Source organism: Amphichorda felina (genome assembly GCF_050947745.1).
Source record: "Amphichorda felina strain 45539 chromosome Unknown scaffold_9, whole genome shotgun sequence".
In the NCBI taxonomy this organism is placed as follows: Eukaryota; Fungi; Ascomycota; class Sordariomycetes; order Hypocreales; family Bionectriaceae; genus Amphichorda; species Amphichorda felina.
Window position 1 is genome coordinate 1,202,196 of NW_028145041.1, and position 25,714 is coordinate 1,227,909.

At 55.3% G+C, this 25,714-nt stretch overlaps 8 protein-coding genes across 8 annotated transcripts; 4 read left to right on the plus strand and 4 right to left on the minus strand.

Moving 5' to 3' along the window:
* Nucleotides 1–1,447: 1,447 nt before the first annotated feature.
* gsk3 (kinase-like domain-containing protein) lies at nt 1,448–2,942 on the plus strand (the record flags this gene model as incomplete). The annotated part of the gene is made up of 6 exons (XM_083198288.1): nt 1,448–1,493; nt 1,558–1,730; nt 1,793–1,876; nt 1,935–2,283; nt 2,341–2,739; nt 2,809–2,942. The coding sequence occupies 6 exons, from the start codon at nt 1,448–1,450 to the stop codon at nt 2,940–2,942; spliced, it is 1,185 nt and encodes a 394-aa protein (XP_083046023.1).
* A 1,416-nt stretch (nt 2,943–4,358) lies between these two features.
* Nucleotides 4,359–6,952, plus strand: cbc1 (MIF4G like-domain-containing protein; the record flags this gene model as incomplete). The annotated part of the gene is made up of 4 exons (XM_083198289.1): nt 4,359–4,419; nt 4,485–4,960; nt 5,020–6,100; nt 6,162–6,952. 4 exons carry the CDS (start codon nt 4,359–4,361, stop codon nt 6,950–6,952), a joined length of 2,409 nt encoding a protein of 802 aa, XP_083046024.1.
* Nucleotides 6,953–7,452: 500 nt separating this feature from the next.
* ACO1O0_008936 (uncharacterized protein) lies at nt 7,453–8,093 on the minus strand (the record flags this gene model as incomplete). Its single annotated transcript, XM_083198290.1, has 2 exons — nt 7,453–7,564; nt 7,822–8,093. The coding sequence occupies 2 exons, from the start codon at nt 8,091–8,093 to the stop codon at nt 7,453–7,455; spliced, it is 384 nt and encodes a 127-aa protein (XP_083046025.1).
* A 2,712-nt stretch (nt 8,094–10,805) lies between these two features.
* On the plus strand, nt 10,806–12,334 carry PUS4 (pseudouridine synthase PUS4; the record flags this gene model as incomplete). The annotated part of the gene is made up of 2 exons (XM_083198291.1): nt 10,806–10,839; nt 10,899–12,334. 2 exons carry the CDS (start codon nt 10,806–10,808, stop codon nt 12,332–12,334), a joined length of 1,470 nt encoding a protein of 489 aa, XP_083046026.1.
* A 383-nt stretch (nt 12,335–12,717) lies between these two features.
* On the minus strand, nt 12,718–13,533 carry ACO1O0_008938 (uncharacterized protein; the record flags this gene model as incomplete). The annotated part of the gene is made up of 1 exon (XM_083198292.1): nt 12,718–13,533. One exon carries the CDS (start codon nt 13,531–13,533, stop codon nt 12,718–12,720), a length of 816 nt encoding a protein of 271 aa, XP_083046027.1.
* A 1,218-nt stretch (nt 13,534–14,751) lies between these two features.
* On the minus strand, nt 14,752–15,454 carry CSL4 (exosome non-catalytic core subunit CSL4; the record flags this gene model as incomplete). The annotated part of the gene is made up of 2 exons (XM_083198293.1): nt 14,752–14,922; nt 14,984–15,454. 2 exons carry the CDS (start codon nt 15,452–15,454, stop codon nt 14,752–14,754), a joined length of 642 nt encoding a protein of 213 aa, XP_083046028.1.
* Nucleotides 15,455–16,777: 1,323 nt separating this feature from the next.
* Nucleotides 16,778–21,446, plus strand: YOR1 (ATP-binding cassette transporter YOR1; the record flags this gene model as incomplete). Its single annotated transcript, XM_083198294.1, has 3 exons — nt 16,778–17,251; nt 17,361–19,057; nt 19,112–21,446. 3 exons carry the CDS (start codon nt 16,778–16,780, stop codon nt 21,444–21,446), a joined length of 4,506 nt encoding a protein of 1,501 aa, XP_083046029.1.
* A 674-nt stretch (nt 21,447–22,120) lies between these two features.
* Nucleotides 22,121–23,308, minus strand: ACO1O0_008941 (uncharacterized protein; the record flags this gene model as incomplete). Its single annotated transcript, XM_083198295.1, has 1 exon — nt 22,121–23,308. The coding sequence occupies one exon, from the start codon at nt 23,306–23,308 to the stop codon at nt 22,121–22,123; it is 1,188 nt and encodes a 395-aa protein (XP_083046030.1).
* Nucleotides 23,309–25,714: the final 2,406 nt, after the last annotated feature.

Below are 25,714 nucleotides of genomic sequence, written 5' to 3' on the forward strand. Positions count from 1 at the left end.
AATTCCATCACTACCTCATCTACGCGCAAATCCCACCTGGTCCTGAGCGGCATCCCCCTCCGCTCCACGTACTGACGAGCGAGTCCTTCTACGCTTCTTCTCGACCCTGGAAGCGCACTAAGCACAATACCAGTATGGATAATTCTCCCTCCCGCCGTTGAGGTGCTCCACGTTGCACCGCATTATCATTCCTGACCCCTACCAACAGGTCCTAGGCCGTCCATACCTACCTACCTACCTACCTACCTTACTTACCTACAGTACATACTACGGAGCACCTCTGCTCCCCCAATTGTCCCAGCGCCTGTTCATCCCTGAAGCTTGGTACATAGCCTCGAAGTCTGCTCGCGTTCTCGACGAGTGCGCGGCCGTCTTCCCCTCCACATCTGCGGAACTGACGCACGCACTCGGCCTCTCTCGTCAACCCGAACGTCGACGACAGCAATAGCAACATTGACGACAATCGCCACGGCGATCTCCCTCCTGTTGCCATTGAAGCAGCAGCTCTCTCACCTTGCTTGTAAGTGAGACTTTGTTAGCACCAGTTGTGCCGGAGCACCCCCCCGGCGCTGTTTCCCAGCTTGCTGTCTTCGCTGCTCCGTTCCGCTGGCACTTGTGGTTCTACTGCTGGGTGTCTGTGCGCTGGCCCCGAAATGCAGCGCGCATGCTCCCACACCCCTCCATCCTGCCCTCCCTCCCGTCTCTCAACCTGCATTGCCACATCTGTTGCTGCTGCTGGTGCTGTTTCTGCTGCCGGCACTATTACTAGGACTGGTGGTCGGACGCTCTTATAGGCTCTGCAGTCCTCGCTTTGTCGTCCCTGGGAGCTTTTAATACCTCTAGCTACCCTTCCCTCTGTCATTTTTTCCCTCTCTCTTCTGCCTGCCGTCACTCGTCACTCCAGCCCAGCCCCGCACCCCCCTCTGCTCCCAACTTGCGCCGTGTTACCTACCAAAACAACCTCAGATCAAATTCTCATCCCGTCCCTCCATTGTTCTCTGCTTTTTCTACAAATGATACCCTTTTCTATCTCTTTCACATCATATTCAATTGCCTACATGTGCTGAGACCTGATCACCCAGTCGCCGGAAGCTGCCAAGGTACCTCTAACCCAAGGCCACCGCGGCCTTAAACCTTCGAGGTCACGAGCGCCGCCACTTGTCAGACCAAGAGCCACCTCGGGACTCCGATCCTCGTGAGCAACTTTCGGCCCGCCGCACCCTCACCATCTTGTGTTTGCCATCACACAGCAACGAAAGCAAAGTTCGGCTGCGCGACGCTCGAGAGCCATCGTCCTCGACTCAAGTTTTCTCTGCCGTCCCGTTGCCCACCACGGCCCGCTCCCGGAATCCCGTTTCGCTACCACCCCTCTCGAACATATCACGCGGTCGACCCCCTCTTCAGGCTCGGTAGCCCGTGCGTCTAGTTACGGGCACAGCACGTCACAATGTCTTCGCATCGCCCCAACGCCTTCAACAGCCTGAGAATGGGAGGTGAGTGGTTTTCCATCAGAGTCTGTACCCGTCGTTGTTGGCTGAGGTACTGATTATTGGGCAGAGGTCATCCGCGAAAAGGTCCAGGACGGAGTTACTGGCGAGACGAGAGACCTTCAATACACGCAATGCAAGATTGTGGGCAATGGATCGTTTGGCGTCGTCTTCCAAACCAAGCTGTCACCATCAGGAGAAGATGCCGCCATCAAGCGGGTTCTACAGGACAAGAGGTTCAAGGTGCGTATCTGCATTTTTGTCACCATCGATGCTGTTAGTGCTAGGGACTGATACCATTACAGAATCGTGAGCTCCAGATTATGCGTATCGTCCGACACCCCAACATCGTGCAACTCAAGGCTTTCTACTACTCCAACGGAGACCGCGTACGTACCCGTGTCGAGTGGGTCCCGAGATACAACCTCGATGCTAACATTTTCATAGAAGGATGAGGTATATTTGAACCTGGTCCAGGAGTTCGTTCCTGAGACGGTGTACAGGGCGTCGCGATTTTTCAACAAGATGAAGACGACTATGCCCATCCTTGAAGTCAAGCTGTACATCTACCAGCTTTTCAGGGCACTGGCGTACATCCACTCTCAAGGCATTTGCCATAGAGATATCAAGCCTCAAAACCTTCTGCTAGACCCCAACTCTGGGGTGCTCAAACTCTGCGATTTTGGGAGCGCGAAAATCCTAGTCGAGAACGAGCCCAATGTTTCGTACATTTGCTCTCGCTATTACCGTGCCCCGGAGCTGATTTTCGGCGCGACAAATTATACCACCAAGATTGGTGAGACCTCTTCCCTCCATCTTATGACCTTGGACGGAGAGCTAACATCAACTATAGACGTGTGGTCCACTGGGTGCGTGATGGCTGAGCTGATGTTGGGGCAACCTCTTTTCCCTGGAGAGTCCGGAATCGACCAGCTGGTAGAGATCATCAAGGTCCTAGGGACGCCGACTCGCGAGCAGATCCGAACGATGAACCCCAACTACATGGAGCACAAGTTCCCGCAGATCAAGCCCCACCCATTCAACAAAGTCTTCCGCAAGGCAGACGCAAATGCCATCGATCTCATCGCCCGGCTACTCGAGTATACTCCGACTGAGAGACAATCTGCCATTGATGCCATGATCCACCCCTTCTTCGATGAGCTACGTGACCCCAGCACAAAGCTGCCGGATTCTAGGCACGGGACTAGCCAGATGAGGGACCTGCCTGACCTCTTTGACTTTTCTCTCCATGGTAAGCCAGGCACCGCTACTAATAACATATGTTTCCATTATAATGGCGTTACTGACTATGCGAAAATAGAGCTGTCCATTGCACCCGAGCTGAACCAACGTCTTGTGCCCTCTCACATGCGGTCTGTGCTAGCATCTCGTGGACTGGACATTGACAACTTGACACCGTTGACGAAGCAACAAATGATTGCGAAGCTAGATTGAGACCCACAGCGCTGTATAGGACCAATTGGACATTCTGTGCCTCCTCTGGCAACTAGTGGTTCTGGGCCCTTATCCTCCACCTTCGCGTGAAGCCTTGGTGAGGAATAGGGGCCCAGCCCCTTTGTTCGGGCTCACAAGGCCGGACGGGCGAATAAGGCGGCTGGTATGTAATCTCGAAGCTCTCTGAGCGTGGCCGCCGGAGTAGCACATGGCGGACTCGAAGCTGGAGGGCTGGAAGAGAATGCGAAGCTTTTGAGGGAGCAGGAGGATCGGGAACAATTCCCTGTTTGGCGTTGAGACGAAAGCAGGCCATTATCAATTCTGCGGGCTCCCGCCGAATATCGGGCGTTGGGCGCCGCGGGGGATGGGCCGCGATGAGGAATGCCACATTGATGCATATCGCAGGGAAATTACGTTGCTAGACCACGTTTCGGTTCATGACAGAGATGGCTCTATTTTTCTTTCTTTTTCCTTTCGTCTTCAACCATTGCGTTCTTTTGAGGACCAGTGCCACCAACTGTGGCCTGCAGATGAGTGGATGTTTGTTTGGTTTCTTTGCCATTCACTTTGATGGTGATGCTCTGGAGTCTTGGCACAACGGACCCAAATGGACGTCAGCAAAGACGGTGTCAATGAGCGAGGTAGCTGTGGCTTGGCGGCTGCAGAGAGTAGATCTGATATTTCAGCTTCATGGGGGCCTGTGTTGACGAAGAGCAGAGGCCTCATGGCATTGGAATGATATGCGAGGAAGGCCAACGAAGTGGACAAGGTGGATTCCTCGTCGCCAACAGAGGGTGTGTGAGGCATGGGAGGCACTAGAATCAAAATCAGGGCACAGCGAATGGGCACAGGATAGGACGGAAAAGGTCATATATAGTCTGGAGGGGAAATAGGAACGCTCCGGACCTGACGGTAAGGAGGGGAAAAAAGAGTTTACTCAATTTCTCGGCTCCTCAAAGTTCGTGCTGTGAGTCGGGTCTGGTTTGGAGGCGATAGTGCTGCTAGGCACTGAAGGTCACAATAGTGACAAGAGACGGTCACAGAGTGAATAGGAGATGGGGTTTTCAATCTTCTAGCAAGATAGAGACTTTTGAGTGTCAAATACAACTGGCATACATTTGACGTTGGATCCATTGAGTTGTTCATCAAAAGAGGTGGTCCTCAACACACTTGTGCATGCCTCAGGCAGCAAACACGGCATGCCCTGCTGCACTGGTGCCTTCATGCCAAGAAGCTTAACGAAACGCGCGACTGCAGCCAACCGAAGGGTGATCACGACCGTCCGCTGACCTCATTTTTCCCCAGCTTCCCCCAGTCCTTCCTCCGTTCTTATTCGCCTTGCCAACACATTCGAACTAGGATAGCGACGTTTCCGACAGCCCTTATTGCCGGAGCCGCGCATTCTGCCTCCTGAAGATGGCGGATTACGATCGAAGGCCCTCGGGCGGCGGCCACAATCGCAAGCGGCGATTCCGCGGTGGGTTGCTAGCGAAGCTATCTTATTTCCTGTGCCCAAGCTAACCGCTGTCCCAATTCGTCTAGAAGATGATGACCACTACGATCGCCGGCATCAACGCCGCCGCATGGAGCCTGCGCCGGTTCCCGTTCGTGTCCGACGCCAGCTGTTGAGCATCGCCGACTCCCCCCTGCGACGATGGGCCGACGAGGTCCAGTCCGTCGCCCACATGGTCGCCGACAACTACGACGACGAGGACGTGCGCAGAGTCTTCCTCGACCTCGTTATGCAGCTCCACGTTGAGCAACCCCTCAAGACGCCCTTTGTCGCCGCCGTGGTCCTGGTCGCCAACACGCGCAAGTCAGAGCTGGCCGGTGAGGTGCTGGCTCGCCTGGCCAAGAGCATCGAGAGCAAGATTGCCGAGGGGGACTGGAGACTGGTGAAGCTGCATCTCAAGCTTTTGGCCTGCCTTCAGTCATTGCTGGAGGGCGAGGGTTTGTTCCCGCTGCTGGACGAGCTCTTCAGCCGTGCTGCTGACCTCCAGACAGCCAGCTCTGAGGATGTGCGTTCATCGTTCTTTGCCCCGGCGAACAGTCCCTTGATTGCTAACATTGAATCCAGACCATTGGCACCGAAATCGTCAAAATAATTCTGCTGACTATTCCTTACATCTTGGCGGCCGCTCCCGGGCAGCTGTCCCAGCAGAAGGCTGCAGAGCTCATGGAGAAGACCGACATCATCGCTTCCGAGCCGCATGCGCTCCAAGCCATCGTCGACCCTTTCCATCCTGAGAAGAAGGACAATGCACCTGCATCTCCGACTCTCTGCATGCTACTCCAGAAGCAGCTCCAGAGCGAGGCAGCCAAGAACTGGGAGCTGAAGTGCCTGCCCCGCCCTTGGCAGATGCCTCTGGAGGATATTGAGGTCCAGGAGAAGCTTTCCGATCCCACAAAGCATGCGCTGCCTTCAGTTTCCATCCCTGCGACGGTCGTTGCTGGGCCGCGGCCGCTCTTCCCTGAAGTCTTTTTCTCTGTCTATGCAGATCAGGACACCGAATCTGTCCCATCGGCAACAAACATTTCCTCGTCCCTGATTCGCGACGGGCTTGTTGATACCATCAACATCCTTGACTTCAACAGGCATGTCACAGCACGATATCTTATGGACTTGGACTGCTATTTCGCAGAAGGAACCTTTGTCAAGCGTGCGACTCCGTTTGACGATCTGCGCAACTTCCCTGCTGATAGATCGACGTGGAAGCCCGAAGACGTGGCTGTCGATACTGTTTTCTCGCAGCTCTTCCAGCTTCCAGCCCCTGAGTGCAAGTTGGTGTACTACCACTCAGTCCTGACCGAGGCGTGCAAGCTAGCACCGGCTGCGATAGCACCCAGTCTTGGTAGAGCAATTCGCTTCCTTTACCGAAACAATCCTCGCTTGGATCTAGAGCTCAGCTATCGGTTTGTTGACTGGTTCTCGCATCATCTCAGCAATTTTGGCTTCACCTGGAAGTGGGCAGAATGGCAGGACGATACGTCCTTGCCGGATCTCCATCCTTCGATCTGGTTCCTAAAGGGAGCTCTGGATAAAGAGATACGGCTGAGTTTCACACAGCGAATCCAAAAGACGGTGCCCCAATCATACCAAGCCCTCATCGACACCGACAAGGAGCAGGATGTCCCGGCATTCAAATTCAGCGACTCTAGTAAGTTTCCGCTCTGTGTCCCGTCGCAGAGGAGTGTGTGCTAATAAGGGTGTTTATCAAGGTACTCCGTTCTCCGCTGAAGGCCAAGAGGCGGCCACTCTTCTGAAGCGCAAGGCTCCAGATGAGGACTTCCAACCCATCATTGACCGCGTCCAGGCTCAGGCCAGTGAGCAAGGACTTGACCCGTTGGTGGCGAGCACCGATGTGTTCATGACCGCCATCTGCTGGGTTGGCTCGAAGTCTCTTAGCCATGTCCTCGCCTGCATTGACCGCACCAAGGGCAGGCTATTGGATGTTGGCGCGTCATCGGAGGCTGCCCGTTCACAGATTGTCGCTTCTGTCATGGAGTATTGGCACGCCCACCCTGGTGTGGCGCTCTCCATCATTGAGAAGCTTCTCAACTACTCCATCGTCACTCCCTTTTCTGTCATCGACTGGGCACTCGTGGCCAGCACCCCGTTCAACGGAACCAACGGAGGCGAGTCGCTTGCGCAGGCCCATGTGTTCGAGATAGTATCCAACACGGTCGCCAAGGTGACTGGCCGAGTCCGCCAGCTTTACAGCGCTGCTGATGTGGACGCCGAGGGACGTGCCAAGGAGACTAAAAATATGCGCGACATGTTCCGCTCGATGAATGATGCTCTCTCCAGCTGGGCCGGCGGTAGCAAGGATGAACTTATGGAAGGGGGCGACGGGTCGTCGGAGCCGGAAGCCATGGTCCGCCGATGGGGCCAGCGCTGGCTGCGCGTCTTCCAGCGCAAGGCTGCCCTAGAGGAGAGCTTCCTCTTGGAGGCCGAGAAGGGTGTGGACAAGGAGAAGATGGCCACGGAAGACGGTGGAGTCATTAGCTAGGTAGGGCGCCGATACTGCGTCTTGTATTCACTCATGTCTTGATATCGGTAGGAGAGTGCCAAAAGGTTTATTCTGGGCTGGACACCATACGGACTTTCCTAGGTAGAATAGATAAGCTTTGCATCATTAGTAGCCAATGGGTTAAAAGCAAAAAAGAAGGTTAGAAGTTGGGAATAAACCCATTCATAATTGGTCTCGCAGCCGGGAATGCAAGATACAATCGCCATCAAAATCACAGTGGTTGGGCCTGAGCGAGTTGTAGTACTTCAGTATTCATACACACGCGGGATAAGCCCAGTTCCGCCAAACGCCCGTATCAAAAAGCATAGTACCTACTCCGTAAAAGCAGCTCATGACTACGAACGAACCACTGCAAGTATTCCCTTCCTATCCCCAAACGCCTCATAATGCCGGGTATTTTTCTTCCAACGACCCATATCCTTCCGATGCCGATGCCGGTCAAACTAGATGAAGGGATGGCCATGTTCACTCGCGCTCCGTCATACTATCAGTTTCCTCTGGATCGGGCGGGGGAGGGCTATGCCGCCCATGGACAGCTCTTCTTCCAGTTCCGCTCTGTCGCCGAGTTGTTTGATCTTGTCGAGGAGGTGGCTGGAAGGGAGTCGTTAGATTACCAATTCTGTCTGATACCGGCTGCGGCTTGCGTTGGAATTGGCGGACAAGACGGCGGAAACCATCTTCCGAGGACGTACTTAGATCCAGGGGCTCGTTGTTGGGGGGTGCTGGGGATGGAGATGATGACGGGAACATGAGAGAGGGTTTGGGAGGTAGCGAAGGTTGTTCTTGGAGGGAGGCGGGAGGAGGAGTCATGTGAACAATTATCAGAAAAGGGGGGAAAGTAGGCGTACTTGATTGGCATATGGCCTCGACTCTCGGTCAAAGCCAACTGAACTCGTTCAGTCTGTTCCTCGTGCTCCTTGAAATGCACTTGAATGCGCTCCTGGCATTCCTCGGCGTCGTCCCCGCGAACGATGTAGTCGCAATCGTCCTGGTCGCAAGTCCATGTCTCGTTGGGCCCACGGGGAACCGCCGATGGTATCTTGTCAGCTCGGAGAACAATCTTGACGTAGTCCTCCTCTTCTTCCTTAGTCCCGTGGTCGCTCGTATCCGCATCTTCCATGGTGTCGTCTGCGTCTGAAAAATAATGTGACCTCTTTGCATCTCTAGATTCTGAATCTGAGCCACTATCCACGTCAGGGCGTGGTCGCTTCTTGGATGACGCAGCTGGCCTAAGGCTAGACTTTCCAAGTCTGCCAGGCGTTTTGACACCCTTTCCTCTACCTCTTCTAGACGTTTCTAACTCGTCGAGGCTCGTATTGTCGTCGTTATCACCTTGGTGCGAAGAGCCCCCCGTGACAACCTGTGCAAGCTGGGGAAAAGATGTATTGGGGCCCCTTGGTTGGTAGGGGCGCGAACCTCGGAGAGACATCCTATGAGGCAGGTCGGATAGCTTGATAGCTTCTGGCTTAAACTCAGTTTTTGCCATTTTCTTAAGCCAGGGATAAAAGTCATTGCCCTCCCACTTAGATGCATCGAGAGCATCTATAAGAGCAGAAGCATTGTAGTGAAGGACTTCCTCGACTGGAATATGGTGACATCCAGGCTTGCCATTTCTGTAATTGGGGAACTTGTAGGTAAAATATAGCTTGTTCAGCAATCCCGTCTTAGTGATGCCCTTTTTTGTTATAGCCAATTGGTTGTAGGCCCATTCAACGGACTCTAGAACCGCATCAAATGCGCTCTGATCATTTCGACGAGTCGGGGGCACATCAGGATCCTGTATCGAGTTCGGGGGGGATGGGTCTACCCGCTCGGTCTGGCCTGCGTGCTGAGTGGTGGATTGGGGGGTTGTTTTTGTATGCTTAGAGCTAATGGACTCGTTTGCGCCGCTGTTCTTAGAAGCTGATTCTTGCGCAGTCGATCGAGACCTGGTTGATCGATTTCTAGTGACGGGCTCCTGGGATTCAGGGGCAGAACTTCCACTGATTGAATCTGAAGTCCCGCGTTTAGACCTGCTGGGTAATTCGTGGCTGATGGAGGGTATGATAGCCTTTGGAGGGCTGCGGATCGCTTGCTTCGCTCGCTTGAAGAGATCCTATTTTGGTCAGAGGTGTAACGCCGAGTATGAGAGACAACTCACTTCGTTTTCTTTTATGATCCACCTATAAAAGAAAGTCTCCTGCCAGAATTTCTCCGCGTCTGATTGTAGGAACTGGCTAATAAAGAACGGGGCCAGATCGCGGCACATTTGGGCCACCTCTTCTACCGTCAATCCGTTCCCGACTTTGACCGCATACTAAGAGACTAGTCAGCAGAATCGTATAGCTGCTTAGGTACGACACGAACCTGGAAGAACACCTCGGACAGCCTCTCGATAGGGTCTGTTGATTTGGATAACCGATTGAGAACTTTGGCGGTTTGAGTGCTGTAAATATCGTAAATGGCATAATACAAACGAATCGCTTCGCAGATATCGCGGTATATGGGCAGGTAGGCCGCGGATGGATTAATCTCGAACCAGGCTCCGCGTCCGCTCAGCCAAAGTATTGGAGCCCTTGAGCGACGGCTAGTATCGATATCACTTTCGTCGACATCGTCATCCGCCTCGCCCACCGAGTAGCGCGTGCAGGTGGAGATTTCAATCGGAAGAGAAGACTTCACCTTGATGATCACTACACAAATTTAGCAAGATTCATACCTCACACTTCCTGGGGGCCTATAGCTGACAGTGTCGCTTCTGATCGACATCCTCCAAAACCATGCGGCCACGGATAATGAAAGGCCCTCTGAACAGCACGTCGAGCGCATTTTCCATGGTTTCGCCATCCATATTAAGGACGACGGCGTCTTTGAGTTCGAATACAGGCCACTCATCCTCTGGAGTGCCCGGCTCGGGTGTGCGCACAACTGAGGCCTCCTTGCACCAATGGACGCGACGGCTTGTCGCCTCGACGCTAGACGTGGAACCTCTACGCCTTCGCCCGACCATTATGTATTCCAAGATTCTCTGCAGAAACCATCGGACGCCTTCGTGGCGGAGGATCAATGCAGCCGAGAGGATCAAAGCGGCGACCAGTCGATCTAGTCGTGCGTGCGAGGGTGGTATTTTAGGGGAATTCGGGAATTCGTTCTCGGGGGCAGGGCGCGGGGACAGCTCCAAGCAATATAGGAATCGCAACAGTCTCGGGGGCAGAGCGTATCGATTTGTAAGAGATGCTCTCTGGAGGATGGATGATGCGTTGGTGTGGTAAAATGTGAAGTCGCAAATGGGAGAGCCCTTGTTCTGGTCAGATGCGAGCGTCCTAGGTGAAGTTGAGGTGACGAAGTGGAGGCACTGGAGGGGCACTGCGACGCGTGGGGTGCCGCGTTCTGGTGGTCCATCAGTGGAGGAGAACTGCCAATCCAGGGTTGGAATCCACCCACCCAGGTACCTATCCATGGATGGATCTTTTAGCAATAAACTTACCTAGTAGGCTAGCATCCATCTGCCTGCAGCAACTGTGGAGGTCGGAGCCTCGAAGGGGCCATGGGGGGCAATCACTGGACAAGACGCTAAAATTTCTGGGCTTCAGCACCCGCGTCCAATAGCTCTGCCCGCCCTGACTCGATCCAGGTCGAGCAGAAAAAAAAAGTTCATCTTTCTGATTCTTGTGGAGGCCCCTCTGAGCAGCGTCTGAGGCAAAACTGTCCCTCTCTGGTTTAGTATTCTTTTTTAATCTATGCCTGAGCGCATTCATTAGACCAGTCTGCCGTGCTGGGATTGCGCTTGTTGAGGAAACTCCCCATCTCCTCAGTGGGAGCCCGTATGCGACGACCCAGAGACTTGTTCAGGATGGCTTCGGAGGTCGTCCGCGAAGGATGCTTGGGTAAGCTTTTCTTTATTGTCATGTCTTTCGTATTCCCATGCTGACGGTGCGATTGCCAGCCATCAACAAGCCCTGTGGCATGAGCTCTGCCCAGGTCATTCGCCACTGCCAAGTCGCCTTCAACCCCTCGTCCTTCTTCAAGCCTTTGATCGAGTCCGAGATTTCCAAGAAGAAGAAGGAGCGTGGTGTCAGGCCAAAGCACTTGAAGAGGGCCGCCCAGGTCAAGATTGGCCATGGTGGCACGCTGGATCCTCTGGCCACCGGTGTCCTCATCCTGGGCATTGGCTCCGCGACCAAGGCCCTACCCCAGTTCCTCGACTGCGTCAAGACGTATGAGACGACCGTTCTATTCGGCGCGAGCACAGACACCTACGACCGAGTCGGCCGCATCCTGACGAAGCGACCCTACGATCATATTACGAGGGAAAAGGTGGAGGCGGCGGTGGAGAGTTTCAAGGGGAAGCAGATACAGATACCCCCGCTCTTTTCGGCGCTCAAGATGAACGGCAAGCCGCTTTACGAGTACGCGCGCGAGGGCAAGCCCATACCCCGCGAGATTGAAGGCCGGGCGGTCGAGGTCAAGGAGATTGAGATCCTGGAGTGGTACGAGCCAGGCAAGCACCCGCACCGGTGGCCCGCGGAGGAGGCCGAGGCGGCCGAGCGCAACCTTGCCGAGCAGGTCTGGCGCGTCAAGAAGCAGCAGGAGACCGGCAAGAAGCTCACTCCCGAGGAGAAGGAGGAGGACGACCAGGCGATTGCCGCGCACGAGACCTTCAAGCGCAAGTTCGAGGAACGGCAGGATGCCCTGATCAGAGACAAGCCGGCAAAGCGCGCTCGCCAGGGCAAGGAGCCCCCGATGATGTCCGGTGCGCTGGGCAACCTGCCGGGCCCGCGCTACTCGGAGAAGGGGTCAAACCTCGTTCCCGATGCTCCTGATGAGAGCACACCTCCGCCGTGGAAGGATGAGGGCCCTCCTGCTTGCAAGATTCGCATGACGGTGTCCTCGGGGTACTACGTCCGGAGCTTCTGCCACGATCTGGGGGCTAAGCTAGACTCGGCGGGGCTCATGGCGGAACTCGACCGTGTCCGCCAGAGCGATTTCACCGTGGGTGGTGTGAACTGCCTCGAGTACAGCGACCTGGAAAAGGGGGAGGATGTTTGGGGCCCCAAGGTTGCTGACATGCTTGCGCGGTGGAATGGCGAGCCGTCGAGCGACTGGCAGCCGCCAAAGACGCCATCTAAGCCGAACCCGTCGAAGGACGGCGAGGGGAAGCTAGATGTTAAGGCTCGGATCGCCGCTGAGGGAAACGCGATACGCCAAAGGGCTTTGGCAGAACAGAGCCAACAGGTACAGACGGGCGAGAAGAGGGGCCGGTCGCCCTCGCAAGAAGGCAGTGCCTCATCCCCGCCGCGCAAGACTCAAGCGAGGAGCCCCGGCCAGGGAAGTGAAGGGGTTGAGGATGACCAGAAGTCGTGGAATGGCATCGAAGACTAGGGGGTGCAAGACATCATTAAAGAAGCGACAGTGATTGTGGGTGTTAGGAGTTCGGGGACGAGGGACTAGGATTTAGTTTGCTGATTTACCCCAGCCTTATCTAGCTCTATTCTTAACGGGATAAACATAGATTATCCAAGGCATACTTTCGACTCTTGTCCCAATTCATCTTGCTAGAAACCGCCGGCTCGGATATAGTCGAAGCTTCATCCGGCATTCTTGTCATCAATTCTTCGCTCCTGTCCATTCCTTTATAACCAGTGCCATGGCTCGTGTCATATGTCTTCTAGTTCCAGTTCAAATATCCATGCAAGCCCCTTGCTCATTAAACGCCCCAATTGAAATCACAATGCCCATCGTCGTAACTCATATCAACCCAAGTTTCACTCGTTAAGCAAACTGCGCACCCTCTCGATCCTCGTCATGGCCGACTCCAGCCTTTCCAGGCGCCTCCTCTTGTCCCGGTCCCGCCGCTCCAGCTCGTCCACCCGCTCCTCGAGCTTTGCCCGCGCACGCCTCTCATCGGCCACCATCTCGTTGGCCTGCTCGAACAGCGATGCGCTCAGCTCCTCGACCTCGCGACTCGTCGCGGCGACCCGGCCCTCAGCCTCCTTGCGCAGTGACTTTTCCCGCGTAAGCGCCCTGAGGAGGTCCTCTGCCTTTGGCCCCGGGGGGGAACTGGTCTCGGTAGCTGTTGGCGGGCGCGATGTGGAGCCGGCGGCGGCGGCAGCGGCGGCGGTGTCTTGCTGCTGCTGCTGCTGCTGCTGCTGGAGGTTGGGCGAGGATTTATTGCGGGAGAGGAGGGCGGAGAGGCGGCTCGTGCCATTCTGGAGGAACCCGCCCGAGGAGCGGTTGTTACTCGTTGGCGAGGACTCGTTCTTGGGGGGCAGGGGCGGAGGGTCATCCTGGCGGCGCAGGCGGGACAGCTCGTCTTCGTAGTCGGCCCATCTGTCGACGGCGGCGGTGGCTTTCTGGTTGAGCAGGCGGACCTGGGACTCGAGCTCGGCGATGCGGGAGTGCGCCTGGAGCAGCTCGGCCTGGGTCTGCTCGACGGAAGGGAGGATGTCGCCGCAGCTGGGGCAGCAGGAGACGGCGCTGGCGGTGGTGATGGTGCTCGTCTTGGTTGTGGTGAGGGTGGAAGTGGTAGTAGGTGGCAGCGGAGCCGTGTCTGCCATGGTTATGACCATGGTCGACGACATGGCTCGTCGGTGATGTAGGGAGGATCGATCAGGCGGTGTTCGCGATTTTCTCTCGTGTCGCAGTTGGGGCGGTTCTCGTGCATGTACGAGTAGAACCGACGGTCCAGCGTCGTTTGTGGTATGCAGTGGGAAATAAGAGATTCAGGAGCACCGAAGATAGTAAGACACAGAGGAAGGACTAGTCGCTTCGTGTACGCATTATGGGTACGAGTGGCATTGCTAGAGTTGCTGGAGTTGCTGGTCCTGCCATCTCGTTCAGGTAGGTCCCTGCTGATGCGGCAGTGCTGAGGTGGCACGAATCCGCACCGTCAACCCCGTACTTTGTACCTTAGGAACCCGACGCCGCCCTGTACTAGTACTATCTATCGCCTTACGGATACTTTAGGTGCCGATGCAAGCACGTTGTGGCGTTGCCAGCATCGCCAAGGCATCGTCAGGGCTGCGCCTCGAACACCCAACACCTACACTTCCACTCTCTACGAGCTCATAGTATTAGTAGTACCAATTCCTCGTATCCCAACCTTTTCCACAAGGCCAAACTCACAACTACAGTGAAGGTGAAGATCGCTTCGACCCAGAGTTGACGTTTCAGCCATCCAACACTTTTAACCCAATCGGCAGTTACAAGCAACGTCGTTTCAGATTCACTGGGCCCATGGGTAGGGGCCACAGAGAAATGCCCAAAAAAGCTCGCGGGTCGTCCCCATAACATGAAACCATGCAAAGTTGTCAAGACAAATCACTCGGGCGCTTCTGATCCTTCCACATATCAGATATAGTACTGGCCAATTGGGCAGGCATGGAGGCGGAAGACGCCGCATGCGACGTGTCCTAACAGAAGATAGAACCCGAGAGCAACGTATAAGTGCTCTAACAAAGTCTAGGGTCTCATGAAACGGGCGTTTTATTCATGCTCAGCTATATGCCGCTAGGCTTTCCACCCCGGCGTCTCGAAGTGGGTTCATGATGGCTTTGATCATTCCACATCGTGTATCACCATGGCACAGACTACTATTGGCGCGGGTCACCATGACCTAGACCTCGTTCCAACACCTGGATCTCTCGAACAAGCTGGTAACAAGTCCGCTCGACAGGTTGTGGGTGGTGTGTCCTTGAAGCCACAAGAGAATAATGCGGCGCCGCATCGGCTCCGACTCTAAGGGTAGCTGGCGGTCTCGTCCGTTCAGTTCTCGTTTTCCTCATCTGGGCATAGTCGCTTCAGGTCGGTTTGGCGACTTTCCTCAACTCGCTCACGCCGGTCTCGGGGTCCTTGTACTCCTTCCAGCTAACAGGGACCATATCGTTGCCAGCCTCGCTCGTGGCCATGATGACACCAAGCTCATTGGATGCCGTTGATAGGTAGTAGTTAGCCTGGTCGCCGAGTGAAATCTAGGAATGGGCGTCAGTCGCAAACTTCCCCTTAATAGACCCGAGTTTAGAAAGTACTCACCACCTGTGCGCGGACGATATCCCCAGGCTTGAACGACTCGTGGATCTTGACCTTGTCCTTCTCCGTCGCCCTCACGTCCTGGACGCGGATGACGCCCTGCCACTCGGTCTGCAGCACTGTGTCACCAACTTGTTGAATGGTGACAATTGCCTGCTTGGGCATCAGGCGCAGGACGCGTGCCAGCACCACGTTGCCCACGTCCGGGAGGACCTCGCCCCGGCGCCCTTGCCTCGCGACCGAGATGGTGGGCAGAGAGTCCCTGCTGGCTGCGGCGGCGGTCGGTGCCGTGATCTTGTTCAGCCGCTTGGCCGGACCGGGGGCTTTGGCGGCCGCGACGACGGAGACGTGGCCCATGATGGACGAGACGACGCTGCCCTGATGGACGTGGGTACCGTTGCCGGGGGCGTACCTAGAGACGGGGCCGAGCACCCGCCCGGGGACGGCGGTGGAGGGGACGCTCTCAGTAGCCATAGCGGAGGCAACTACCGGACGCGCGCCGATCAATGGACGGAGTGGCTTATGCTGCTTGACGCGCAGTTTGGACCTGCGGTTTGCTGAGCTCAGTGGTCGAGGGGCAGCCTACGCAAAGAAAATCCTACGGATACCAAGCTTACATCGCAATCGATAAGCGATGAGAAAAGCCATGTGCTTATCTTCACGTGACCTCTCACTCCGGTGCCGGTTCGGTGCCGACTGAGACGCGGAGGGTAGAACCCGACACCAAGGTTCCCACTTTCCATTAGGAACTTCCGCAAGCGAACCCCGAATTTGGACACGGGTTCTCCACTGGGCTTGGCAACTGCGAAAGCCGCCCGGTTACGAACGCTCGTCAGTCGTCCTTGCTTCCTTGGGTACAGCAATCAGATAGGCACACGACAAAGTGGCTGTATTATGCCGTTTTAGCCGTAATCTGCTCCAGCCGCGTCTCATTGCGGAGATTTGTCGGCTGGGGATAGGCGATAACTCCGCAACCAAGTGTCCATTAATATTCGTGCGAAGGAACAATTGTGGAACGTACCTACTCGTAATACCTCAGCTTCGTGTCATATCGCTTTCTTCGTTCACAGGTGGCGATTTGAGTCACCGCCGGCTTACATGTAATAATATACCAACGTTGGATGCCTGAGAGTCGAACCGGAGTTCGGTCCAAATAAAAGACGTTGAATCCCGAGCGACCGCATTCCAGGTCTTGACTCTTCTCCCCGGTGCCGATGAACCGAACAGCCACATCACCCAGGGGCAAAAGTCTGCCAGAACGCAGTCAGCAACTGTCTGCGATAGGCAGAGCGGCCAAGGTTCTGAAAGAAGAAGCTACGTAGAAAAGGAGAAAACAAGAGCATGGAGAGTGTCGTATTATTAATGCGCCTCCACCTTGGAGCCTAGTGAAGACAAACAGCGAATGAATCACGAGGGCTTTTGAGATCGCGGAATCAAAAGGTTTTCGCTCGACAAAGACTATCGGATGTCGCCAATCTTACCCCGTACGTTGGTAGTATATAGGTCGTACTTACGATCCGCAAATCCGCTGTTGATTCTGGTAGTGAGACCCTTGTTGGAATTGCCCGAAAGTCCGGACCATTTACTGTCAGATTGAATAAATCTTCGGTGCTACCCCCCGACATACTACTTTTTTGTGTCGCTCTTCCTATTGTACATAGTAGCAGGTAGCCCGTATTCCTCCTATTTCCATGGACGAGTGTAAGACCGCCACTTGACCATCACTGCGACCAAGGAAAGAGCAACTGCCCCCGCGGCCGAGGCAGCTCCCCTAAGGCAGCTCCCCCAAGGCCTGACATGTCAGGACCTCCCAACGACAAAGACTACACGGCGCCCGACATCCTGGCTTCTGCCATCGAGCCTACGCGCAGCCGCGACGAGCCCGACCTTGACCAGGCTCTTCGCCAGACGCTGCGCGACGATGAGACCTCGGATGGCGACTTGGGTGAGAAGGGCGATGCCACCAGCACCGACCGCAACGCCGGGTCCCATGGCAAGGGCGAACATGATGAGAGCGACGAGAACGACGCGACCCACGACATGACCAGAAACCCCGCCCTCACCGTCACCCGGAGCTATGCGACAGACACGAGCGCCGCGACGGGCGCGCTCGGTCACCCAGAACCCGAGGACAAGCCCTGGTACAAGAAGATGAACCCGCTGCGCTGGGGCGCCATCCCGCCGATTCCAGAGGAGCCAATCGTCTCCAGGGAGGAGAAGGCCGGGTTCTTCAGCCAGTTATTCTTTAGCTGGATGACGCCTCTCATGACGGTAAGCCCCGACGGCTTAAGTTGCCAGGATGAGGCTTGCGCAAGCAGTGTCTCATTCTGTCAGATCCTTCCATCGCATCCAAGAACAGCGTACTGACAGGGTCTCGCAGACGGGCTACAAGCGCTCACTGGATCAGCGCGACATCTGGACCATTAACCCCAAGCGCGCCGCTGACCCCCTGACCAACAAGTTCCGCGAGTCCTTCGACAAGCGTGTCCAGCGCGGCGACAAGCATGCGCTCCTCTTCGCCCTTCACGAGACATTCTCGTTCGAGTTCTGGCTCGGTGGCTTCTGCGCCCTTATTTCCATCGTCCTCCAGGTTGTCTCCCCCTTCACGCTGCGCTTCCTCATCCAGTTCGCCACCGATGCCTGGGTCGCCAATCATACCGGCAAGCGGGCGCCGCCCATCAAGAACGGCATTGGTTTGGCTATTGGTGTCACGGCGATGCAGATCATTCAGAGTCTCGCCATCAATCACTTTGTCTACCGCGGCATGATGGTCGGTGGTGAATGTCGAGGCGTACTAATTGGCATGATTTACGAGAAGGCCATGGTCATCTCAGCCCGCGCAAAGGCCGGCGACACAAAACACACCATGATGGCCCAAGCTGAAGATCAGGATGAGAAGAGCAAGAAGGGAGAGTCCGAGAAGAAGAAGAAGAAGAAGGGCAAAAAGGGTGCTGAGGAGGAGGCCGTTGGCTGGGGCAACGGCCGCATCGTCAATCTGATGAGTGTCGACACCTACCGCGTAGACCAGGCATCTGCACTCTTCCACATGCTCTGGACAGCGCCCCTCTCACTCCTTATTACCCTCGCCCTGCTCATCGTCAACTTGTCATACAACGCCCTCGCCGGGTTTGGACTCCTCGTCATTGGCGCTCCACTCCTCACCATCGCGATTCGAAGCCTGTTCCGTCGCCGCAAGGAAATCAACAAGATAACCGATCAGCGTGTGTCTCTAACCCAGGAGATCCTCCAGTCTGTACGATTTGTCAAATACTTTGGCTGGGAGGAGTCTTTTTTGAAGCGCCTGGGGGAGCATAGGAACAAGGAGATATATGCCATCCAGGTCCTCCTGGCCATTAGGAACGCCATCAACGCCGTTAGCATGGCTCTCCCCATCTTCGCGTCCATGCTCTCCTTCATCTCCTATTCCCTCACCAACCCGAACCTCCCACCGGCCGAGGTCTTCTCTTCACTGGCCCTCTTCAACGGCCTGCGCTTGCCTCTTAACCTCCTGCCGCTTGTCCTCGGTCAGACCATCGATGCATGGTCTTCCATGAAACGTATCCAGGAATTCCTTGTTGAAGAGGAGCAAGAGGATGAATTCATACTGAAAGAGGACGGCCCCAATGCGATCGAGCTGCACGATGCGAACTTCACATGGGAGAAAACCCCAACGCAGGAGTCAGACAAGAAGGCTGAAAAGAAAAATAAAAAGACAGAAGAAGTCAAGGAGAAGCTGTCTGGACATGGCCATCACAAAGATGGTATGCACCAGGGATCATCGGTAGAAGACACCAGCAGCACGCTTACAGAGGAGCGGGAGCCTTTCAAGCTGCAGGACCTCAACATCGAAATTGGCCGCAACGAACTTATCGCGGTCATTGGCTCTGTTGGTAGTGGCAAGAGTTCGCTCCTCGGTGCTCTTGCTGGCGATATGCGCAAGACAAGTGGCGAGGCCGTGTATGGCGCCTCCAAGGCCTTCTGCCCTCAGTACGCCTGGATTCAGAACACAACGGTCCGGAACAACATCACCTTTGGCAAGGATATGAACAGGTCGTGGTACAACGAGGTTGTCAAGGCGTAAGTCAATATGTTCTAGTATGTGCCCCGGGTCTGTACGCTGACACATCGCAGATGTGCACTCGAAGCCGATCTAGATATGCTTCCCCACGGCGATCAGACCGAGATTGGAGAGCGCGGTATCACTATTTCGGGTGGTCAGAAGCAGCGACTAAACATTGCCCGAGCCATCTACTTTGACGCCGATATTGTCCTCATGGACGACCCCCTGAGCGCTGTTGACGCCCACGTGGGCCGCCACATCTTTGACAACGCCATCCTTGGTCTCCTCGGCAACAAGTGCCGTATCCTCGCGACCCATCAGCTCTGGGTCCTCAACCGCTGTGATCGCATCGTCTGGATGGAGAATGGCAAGATTCAGGCCATCGGTACTTTCGACAATCTCATGCGAGACCATAAGGGCTTCCAGGCGCTTATGGAGACCACCGCCGCAGAGAAAAAAGAGGACAAGGATGAGGATGAGAAGGGGCCCAAGAAGGACGACCAGCAAGAGAAGAAGAAGAAGAAGACGAAGGGAGCCGCCCTCATGCAGCAGGAGGAGCGTGGCGTGTCCAGTGTCCCCTGGTCTGTCTACTCTGCTTACATCCGCGCATCGGGTTCCATTCTCAATGCGCCCCTGGTCATCTTCATCCTGATCCTCTCCCAGGGTGCCAACATCACGACTAGCTTGTGGCTAACGTACTGGACATCGGACAAGTTTGGTCTGTCAAATGGAACGTACATTGGCATATATGCCGCCCTAGGTGCTGTGCAAGCGCTCCTGATGTACGCCTACTCGGTTCTCCTCTCCATACTCGGCACCAAGTCGAGCAAGGGGATGCTCCGCGACGCCGTCACGCGCGTCCTGCGTGCCCCAATGTCCTTCTTCGACACGACGCCCATGGGACGCATCACCAACCGCTTCTCCCGCGACGTCGATGTTATGGACAACAACCTCACTGACTCCATCAGGATGTACTCCTTTACCATTGCCATGGTCACGTCCATTTTTGCTCTCATCATCGCCTTCTTCCACTTCTTCGCCGTCGCTCTCGTCCCGCTCTACGTTGCCTTTGTCCTAGCCGCGTCATACTACCGCTCATCGGCTCGCGAGGTCAAGCGCTACGAGTCGGTCCTACGCTCTCACGTTTTTGCCAAGTTTGGCGAGGGTCTCACTGGTGTAGCTTCCATCAGGGCTTATGGGCTCAAGAAGCACTTCGTCAACGAGCTACGCCGGTCCGTCGATGAAATGAACGCCGCCTACTACCTGACATTTTCCAACCAGCGCTGGCTGTCCGTCCGTGTCGACACCATCGCAAACGCTTTGGTCTTCACTGTCGGAATCCTTGTCGTTACGTCGCGCTTCAGTGTCAATCCTTCTATCGGTGGTCTCGTCCTCAGCTACATCCTCGGTATCGTCCAGATGCTTCAGTTTGGTGTCCGCCAGCTTGCCGAAGTCGAGAACGGCATGAACGCAGTCGAGCGCTTGCGCTACTACGGCACGCAGCTCGAAGAAGAGGCACCTCTCCACACTATTGAGGTACGACCTACGTGGCCTGAAAAGGGCGAGATCATCTTCGACAATGTCGAGATGCGCTACCGCGAGAACCTTCCCCTTGTCCTCCAGGGACTATCAATCCACGTCCAGGGAGGAGAGCGCATTGGCATCGTCGGCCGTACAGGTGCAGGCAAGAGCTCCATCATGAGCACACTATTCCGCCTTGTTGAGATTTCTAGTGGCTCCATCACCATTGATGGTATTAACATCTCCACCATCGGCCTGCACGATCTACGGTCGCGCCTCGCCATCATCCCTCAAGACCCGACCCTCTTCCACGGCACTGTCCGCAGCAACCTCGACCCGTTCAACGAGCACACCGACCTGAAACTCTGGTCCGCACTACGTCAAGCCGATCTCGTCCCCGCCGGCGCCGAACTAGGTGCTGCCACTACTACTACCAGGGATGACACGGGAGACAACAAGAACGAGGTCTCCCGCATCCATCTTGACAGCGTCGTCGAGGAAGACGGTCTCAACTTCTCCCTCGGCCAGCGCCAGCTCATGGCCCTGGCCCGTGCCCTTGTGCGTGGCGCCCAGATCATTGTCTGCGACGAGGCCACCTCGTCCGTTGATATGGAGACGGACGCCAAGATCCAGAACACCATTGCCACGGGATTCCACGGCCGCACCCTGCTGTGCATTGCACATCGCCTGCGTACCATTGTCGGGTACGACCGCATCTGCGTCATGGATGCGGGCCGCATCGCCGAGCTTGACAGCCCGCTCGAGCTGTGGAAGAAGGAAGACGGCATCTTCAGGAGCATGTGTGATAGGAGCGGAATCAGGCTTGACGACATCAAGGGTGCGAGGGAGGAGATGGAGGGGATCGCTGGGCCGAGTGCCACATGAGCATCACATAGCGGTCAGTTGGTTGAAAGAAAAGTAGCATTGTTCAAGCGTTGGTTCTGTTTTCTTGATCAGTCTCAGGGAATGGCTATATTAGTCTTATAGAGCTCGGTATACACTCTTAGATTTAGCATATCAAAGAATCTCCCGCAAGGACCTCGACAGATATGAAACATGTGCTCAGATAGCATTCAGGGAATACGTTATGTGCAACGCCGGTAATCGATTATAATGGTATAGCAAATGCTTCGTACTGAGACCTGAATATGTACTGGTAGGGGGGTAAAAAAAAACTCAACCGATGACCAAGCCAGACCGCTCGCTTACTTTCTCCGATGCCATGGAGATGAGGAACAAACAATCCCTATCATCCCGCCCGCTCTGCCCATGATACATCTCCTACAAACTACACCGCCTCCTCCCCCATCGCGAGCAATTATTTGTTTGTCACCATTATTAAGAAATGAGCCGGGACCCAAAGATAGTCCCAGCGGAGTTTCTCGTGCGGTCACGAAGGACCATAAACCAACCGAAGCCAAACCCCGTTGACGCCGTGACTCGAGCCATCCAAGATCCAAGCCAGATCCATTTTTATGTTTGCTATACCATACAACCGGGCTTCGGGATACCAAAGTTGCAAGCTCATCGAAAAGCAAAGACGCCAGGTAAGCTAGAGTCTAGAGTCGGTTCGAACTCGGGCCCAAATTCGACGGACTTCTGGGTCCTGTTGATGGGGGCATGTGCGGTGGTGGCAGAGCCCCGGGGTCGTCGGCCAGCAGATCATCGAGGTACGCGCTAGGTGCCCGCTGGCTGCTTGGACGGCCGAGCGAGCTATTGCTAATATCTCGCCGAGCGGTGGGAAAGCCGGGTGAGTCGGGAGGTGAAGGACCGAGAGGGTTACGGGCGGCGCCGTGGCCTCTTGAGTCTGGCCGCAGGTTGGTCAGGCTGATCGAGTGTCCATGACCCTGGTTGGCAGATCCAGACGCAGCATAGAATCCAGCGGGGAGGAAAGTAGAACCACGGTTCCCAGAGTTGCTTGAAACGGCGGCCGTCGGGGAGAAGAAGAGGTTGGACTGGCTAGGGTTGGATGAGGGGATGGGACCACGGTTGGTCCTCCTCACCCCACGGCCGGCAGCAGCACCGCCGCTCAGAGACATGTTGGAACCCTGATCAGTGTACTTGTAGAAAGGCGCAGGGGGTGCCGGGAAGCCAGCCTTGCCCTTAGTGTCGTGCTGGGCCATAGCGGCACGCTCAACGGACCGATGAAGGAGGAGGCCGACAATGATGCGCCAGATCAGAATACCTAAGCCAAAAGCTCCCAGGATGGCACCCACTGCAATAAAAACGGTGCCTTCCGGGGCACTGGAGTGCTGCATGAAGGGCGCATTCTGCGTGGGGGGCACGGCCGCCGGAGCATACGTCGGAATGGCGTAGATGCCGGTCAGGGCCGGGCCGTCGATGCCTTCGGCGATGGTAGGCTCCTCATCTACCGCGGATTCCGGCTCCTCGGTCGTTAGAGGAGGTGGAGGCTCCTCGGTTGTTTTCTCGGGTTCGGGTGCCTCAGTTGTTTTCTCGGGCTCGGGCTTCTCAGTTGTTTTCTCGGGCTCGGGCTTCTCAGTTGTTTTCTCGGGTTCGGGCTTCTCAGTTTCCGGGGCGGGCTCTGGCTCTTTATTTGTCGGTGCGGGCTCTGATTTCTCAGTTGGCGCAGGCTTATCAGCCTCGGTGTCCTCAGCAGGAGCTTCCGTAGTCTCAGCGGGAGCAGGATCCTTAGTAGTTTTGGCCGGGGCCGGAGGCTTATCAGTCGGTTCCTCGTCATCGTCCTGAGCAAAGACGGGAGCGGCAGCGAGAAGGACGGAAGAGGCCATTGTCGTCAGAAGAACGGGCCTCCTCCGAAAATGGAACTGTGGCCGCATAGTTGCTATCGGGTATGTCGTATTTCAGGGGATTTCGGTATAGGAGAATGCGTGACGTTCAAGAGGGCCGGCCAGCGCAAAAATGTATTATGTACGTTAGATCAACGGCTGTGCGAGGAGGGAACAATAGCACAAATGATGGAATGCCTGTGGGACGAAGGGAGGTTTTCGCTGTGGCTATGTCTCGTCAGACGCCGTTCGGGGGGTGGTAAGACGGCTCAGGTCGCGACGAGAGCCGAATGGGGCAATGAGCAAAAAAGGCTAAAATCAAGAAACGATAGATAGAAGGCAGTGAGATGCCAAAAGAAAGAGAGAAGACAGTAGCAACGACGAAAGATGCTACAGGGCGGGCGAAGGCATGATGGGGATTGGGGTTGGGGGTTGAAGATGGGCTGAGGAGAGAATGGGGTGGAAGAGGGCGTAGGGGCCCGGACCTGAACCTGGAATGGTCGTGGCGTGCCGCGCTTGCAAACTGCAAGCTGTTAAGGTGCCCAGGCTTGCCAGGCAAGCTGTGCCCAGTCACAGCGGCTGTTTGCTCTGAATTTGCACTGTTGCAGCGCAGGACGAGGCGAGGCCGCCCTGGACCGGTCTTGGCGCGTGTTGGAAAGGAGCAACGCGCACCCCGAAGCGGGATAGCATGGGGCGCTGCCTTAATACCCTACCCTTCAGGTCTCACCAATACTGAGCATGCTGAGCACACTCCAATGGGGGCTGTCTCCTGTGTATCCGTAAGATCAGCGCCAATGATAAGAGACCTGGGTGATCAGTGAGAGAGCGGGGGGATCGACGCCATCCAATATTTGCGCGTTAAAGCAGCAACTCGCCCTCGGAAAACGGGGATCTGCCCCTGACAGACGGTCCGCTCTCTCAGGTGCAGTGTGGCTTATGCTGGGTCATTGCCATGTTAGTTCTGGTGGTTCCATTGTCCAAAGAAGATGAGACATCCCAAGCTCGTATCAAGAGATACGAGGCCCGCCATCGTCACTTGGTCGACTCATCCTTCTAGCACTTCCAGACTTGAATTTATTTTAGCAAACGCTGCACCTGCCCGCCGGCAGTGGGCCATTTTGCATTTCGGCAGAGCATAACATCATGCAGATTCCCTCGTCGATGATGCCTTTTCGTTGGTTCGGCTACAGGCGTCAAGTGCGTGCAGCTACGATTTGCACGACGTACGCATCCTGGTATAAGCAAGGTACATAAGTAGTCAACGGTGAACAAACCTTAATTGTGAGATGGGGAATATCACCCAACGCCTTCCAGGTGGCTATGGTCTTATCAAGGGGTTTCTAGTCAGAGCATTTCAAATGCCACCTATACCCACCATGTTGTAGTACTGGCAATGGGGTACTAAACCGCGATGGCCCGCGAATACTACATCATCAAGGACATAGGAGGAAAATCCGGTCACGTTGCGTTGAAACTTCAAACGTCAGGCTCCTGGGGTTTCTGTAGATGGGTATGGGATATCTACAGGTATAGGGTAAGTGCGGGCGAATAGGTACGCCCGCCTGTACAGTACTATGTAATGCTGGGGCTTATTGTCTTGTAATCGATTTACACGTATTTTACTCCAAGATAATAGTGGATAACGTGGATCATAGGAAACTTAACAAGGGCTTTTCTGTCTTGGTTCGTCCCCATTGCAAACAAGTTTGGCACCTTGGCTTCTACACCTACCCAGTTCACGGGTCTTGGCTGGAGATGTGCTGAAGATGCCCGTTTCCATGGCCCCCAAGAGCAACCCAAGCCCGCAGAGTCTGCGAGAACTCGGGTAGCCAGAGCTAAATTTTGTTCCGAGCGGTGTCGGTCTTACAGAGTCCGCATGTGCGTTTCGCTCAAGTAATGCGTTGGCGTGTTTTGAGATAGTAGGGCGGCCCTGCTTTGTATGCCCCCACTAACACCACAGAATTAAACTCTAAGGTACGATACTGAAACAACGTCGGTGCGTCCCCTCGGGCCTCCCCGCCGGGCTCGGCAACAAAAAACTCGCCACTTAGCCGATGAAGGAGTGCTGGGCTCACCTGGATAGGGGCTACCTACACTAGGAAGTGCTAGTATGGTAGGGTCCCAGGTGCGGAGGTATTTGTATTGCTAGCCGCGGAGAGTTGTACCAAAATTCCCCTAGGCGAGTTACCTAGGTACCTTTATACTTGCTGTCTATACGGCCACTCGATTCCTCGCATTCCAACACCCAACGTCATTCTCGTGCCATTGCAAACTTGGATGTGATCCTAATCCCTCTCTATCGGGCGACGATACTATTGGCGATTCAATAATAGCACGCCACATCCTCTTGGAGCAGTGAATGCGCGTCATCACCACCCTGCCCAAACCTGTCATGCCATGTCCCCCCAC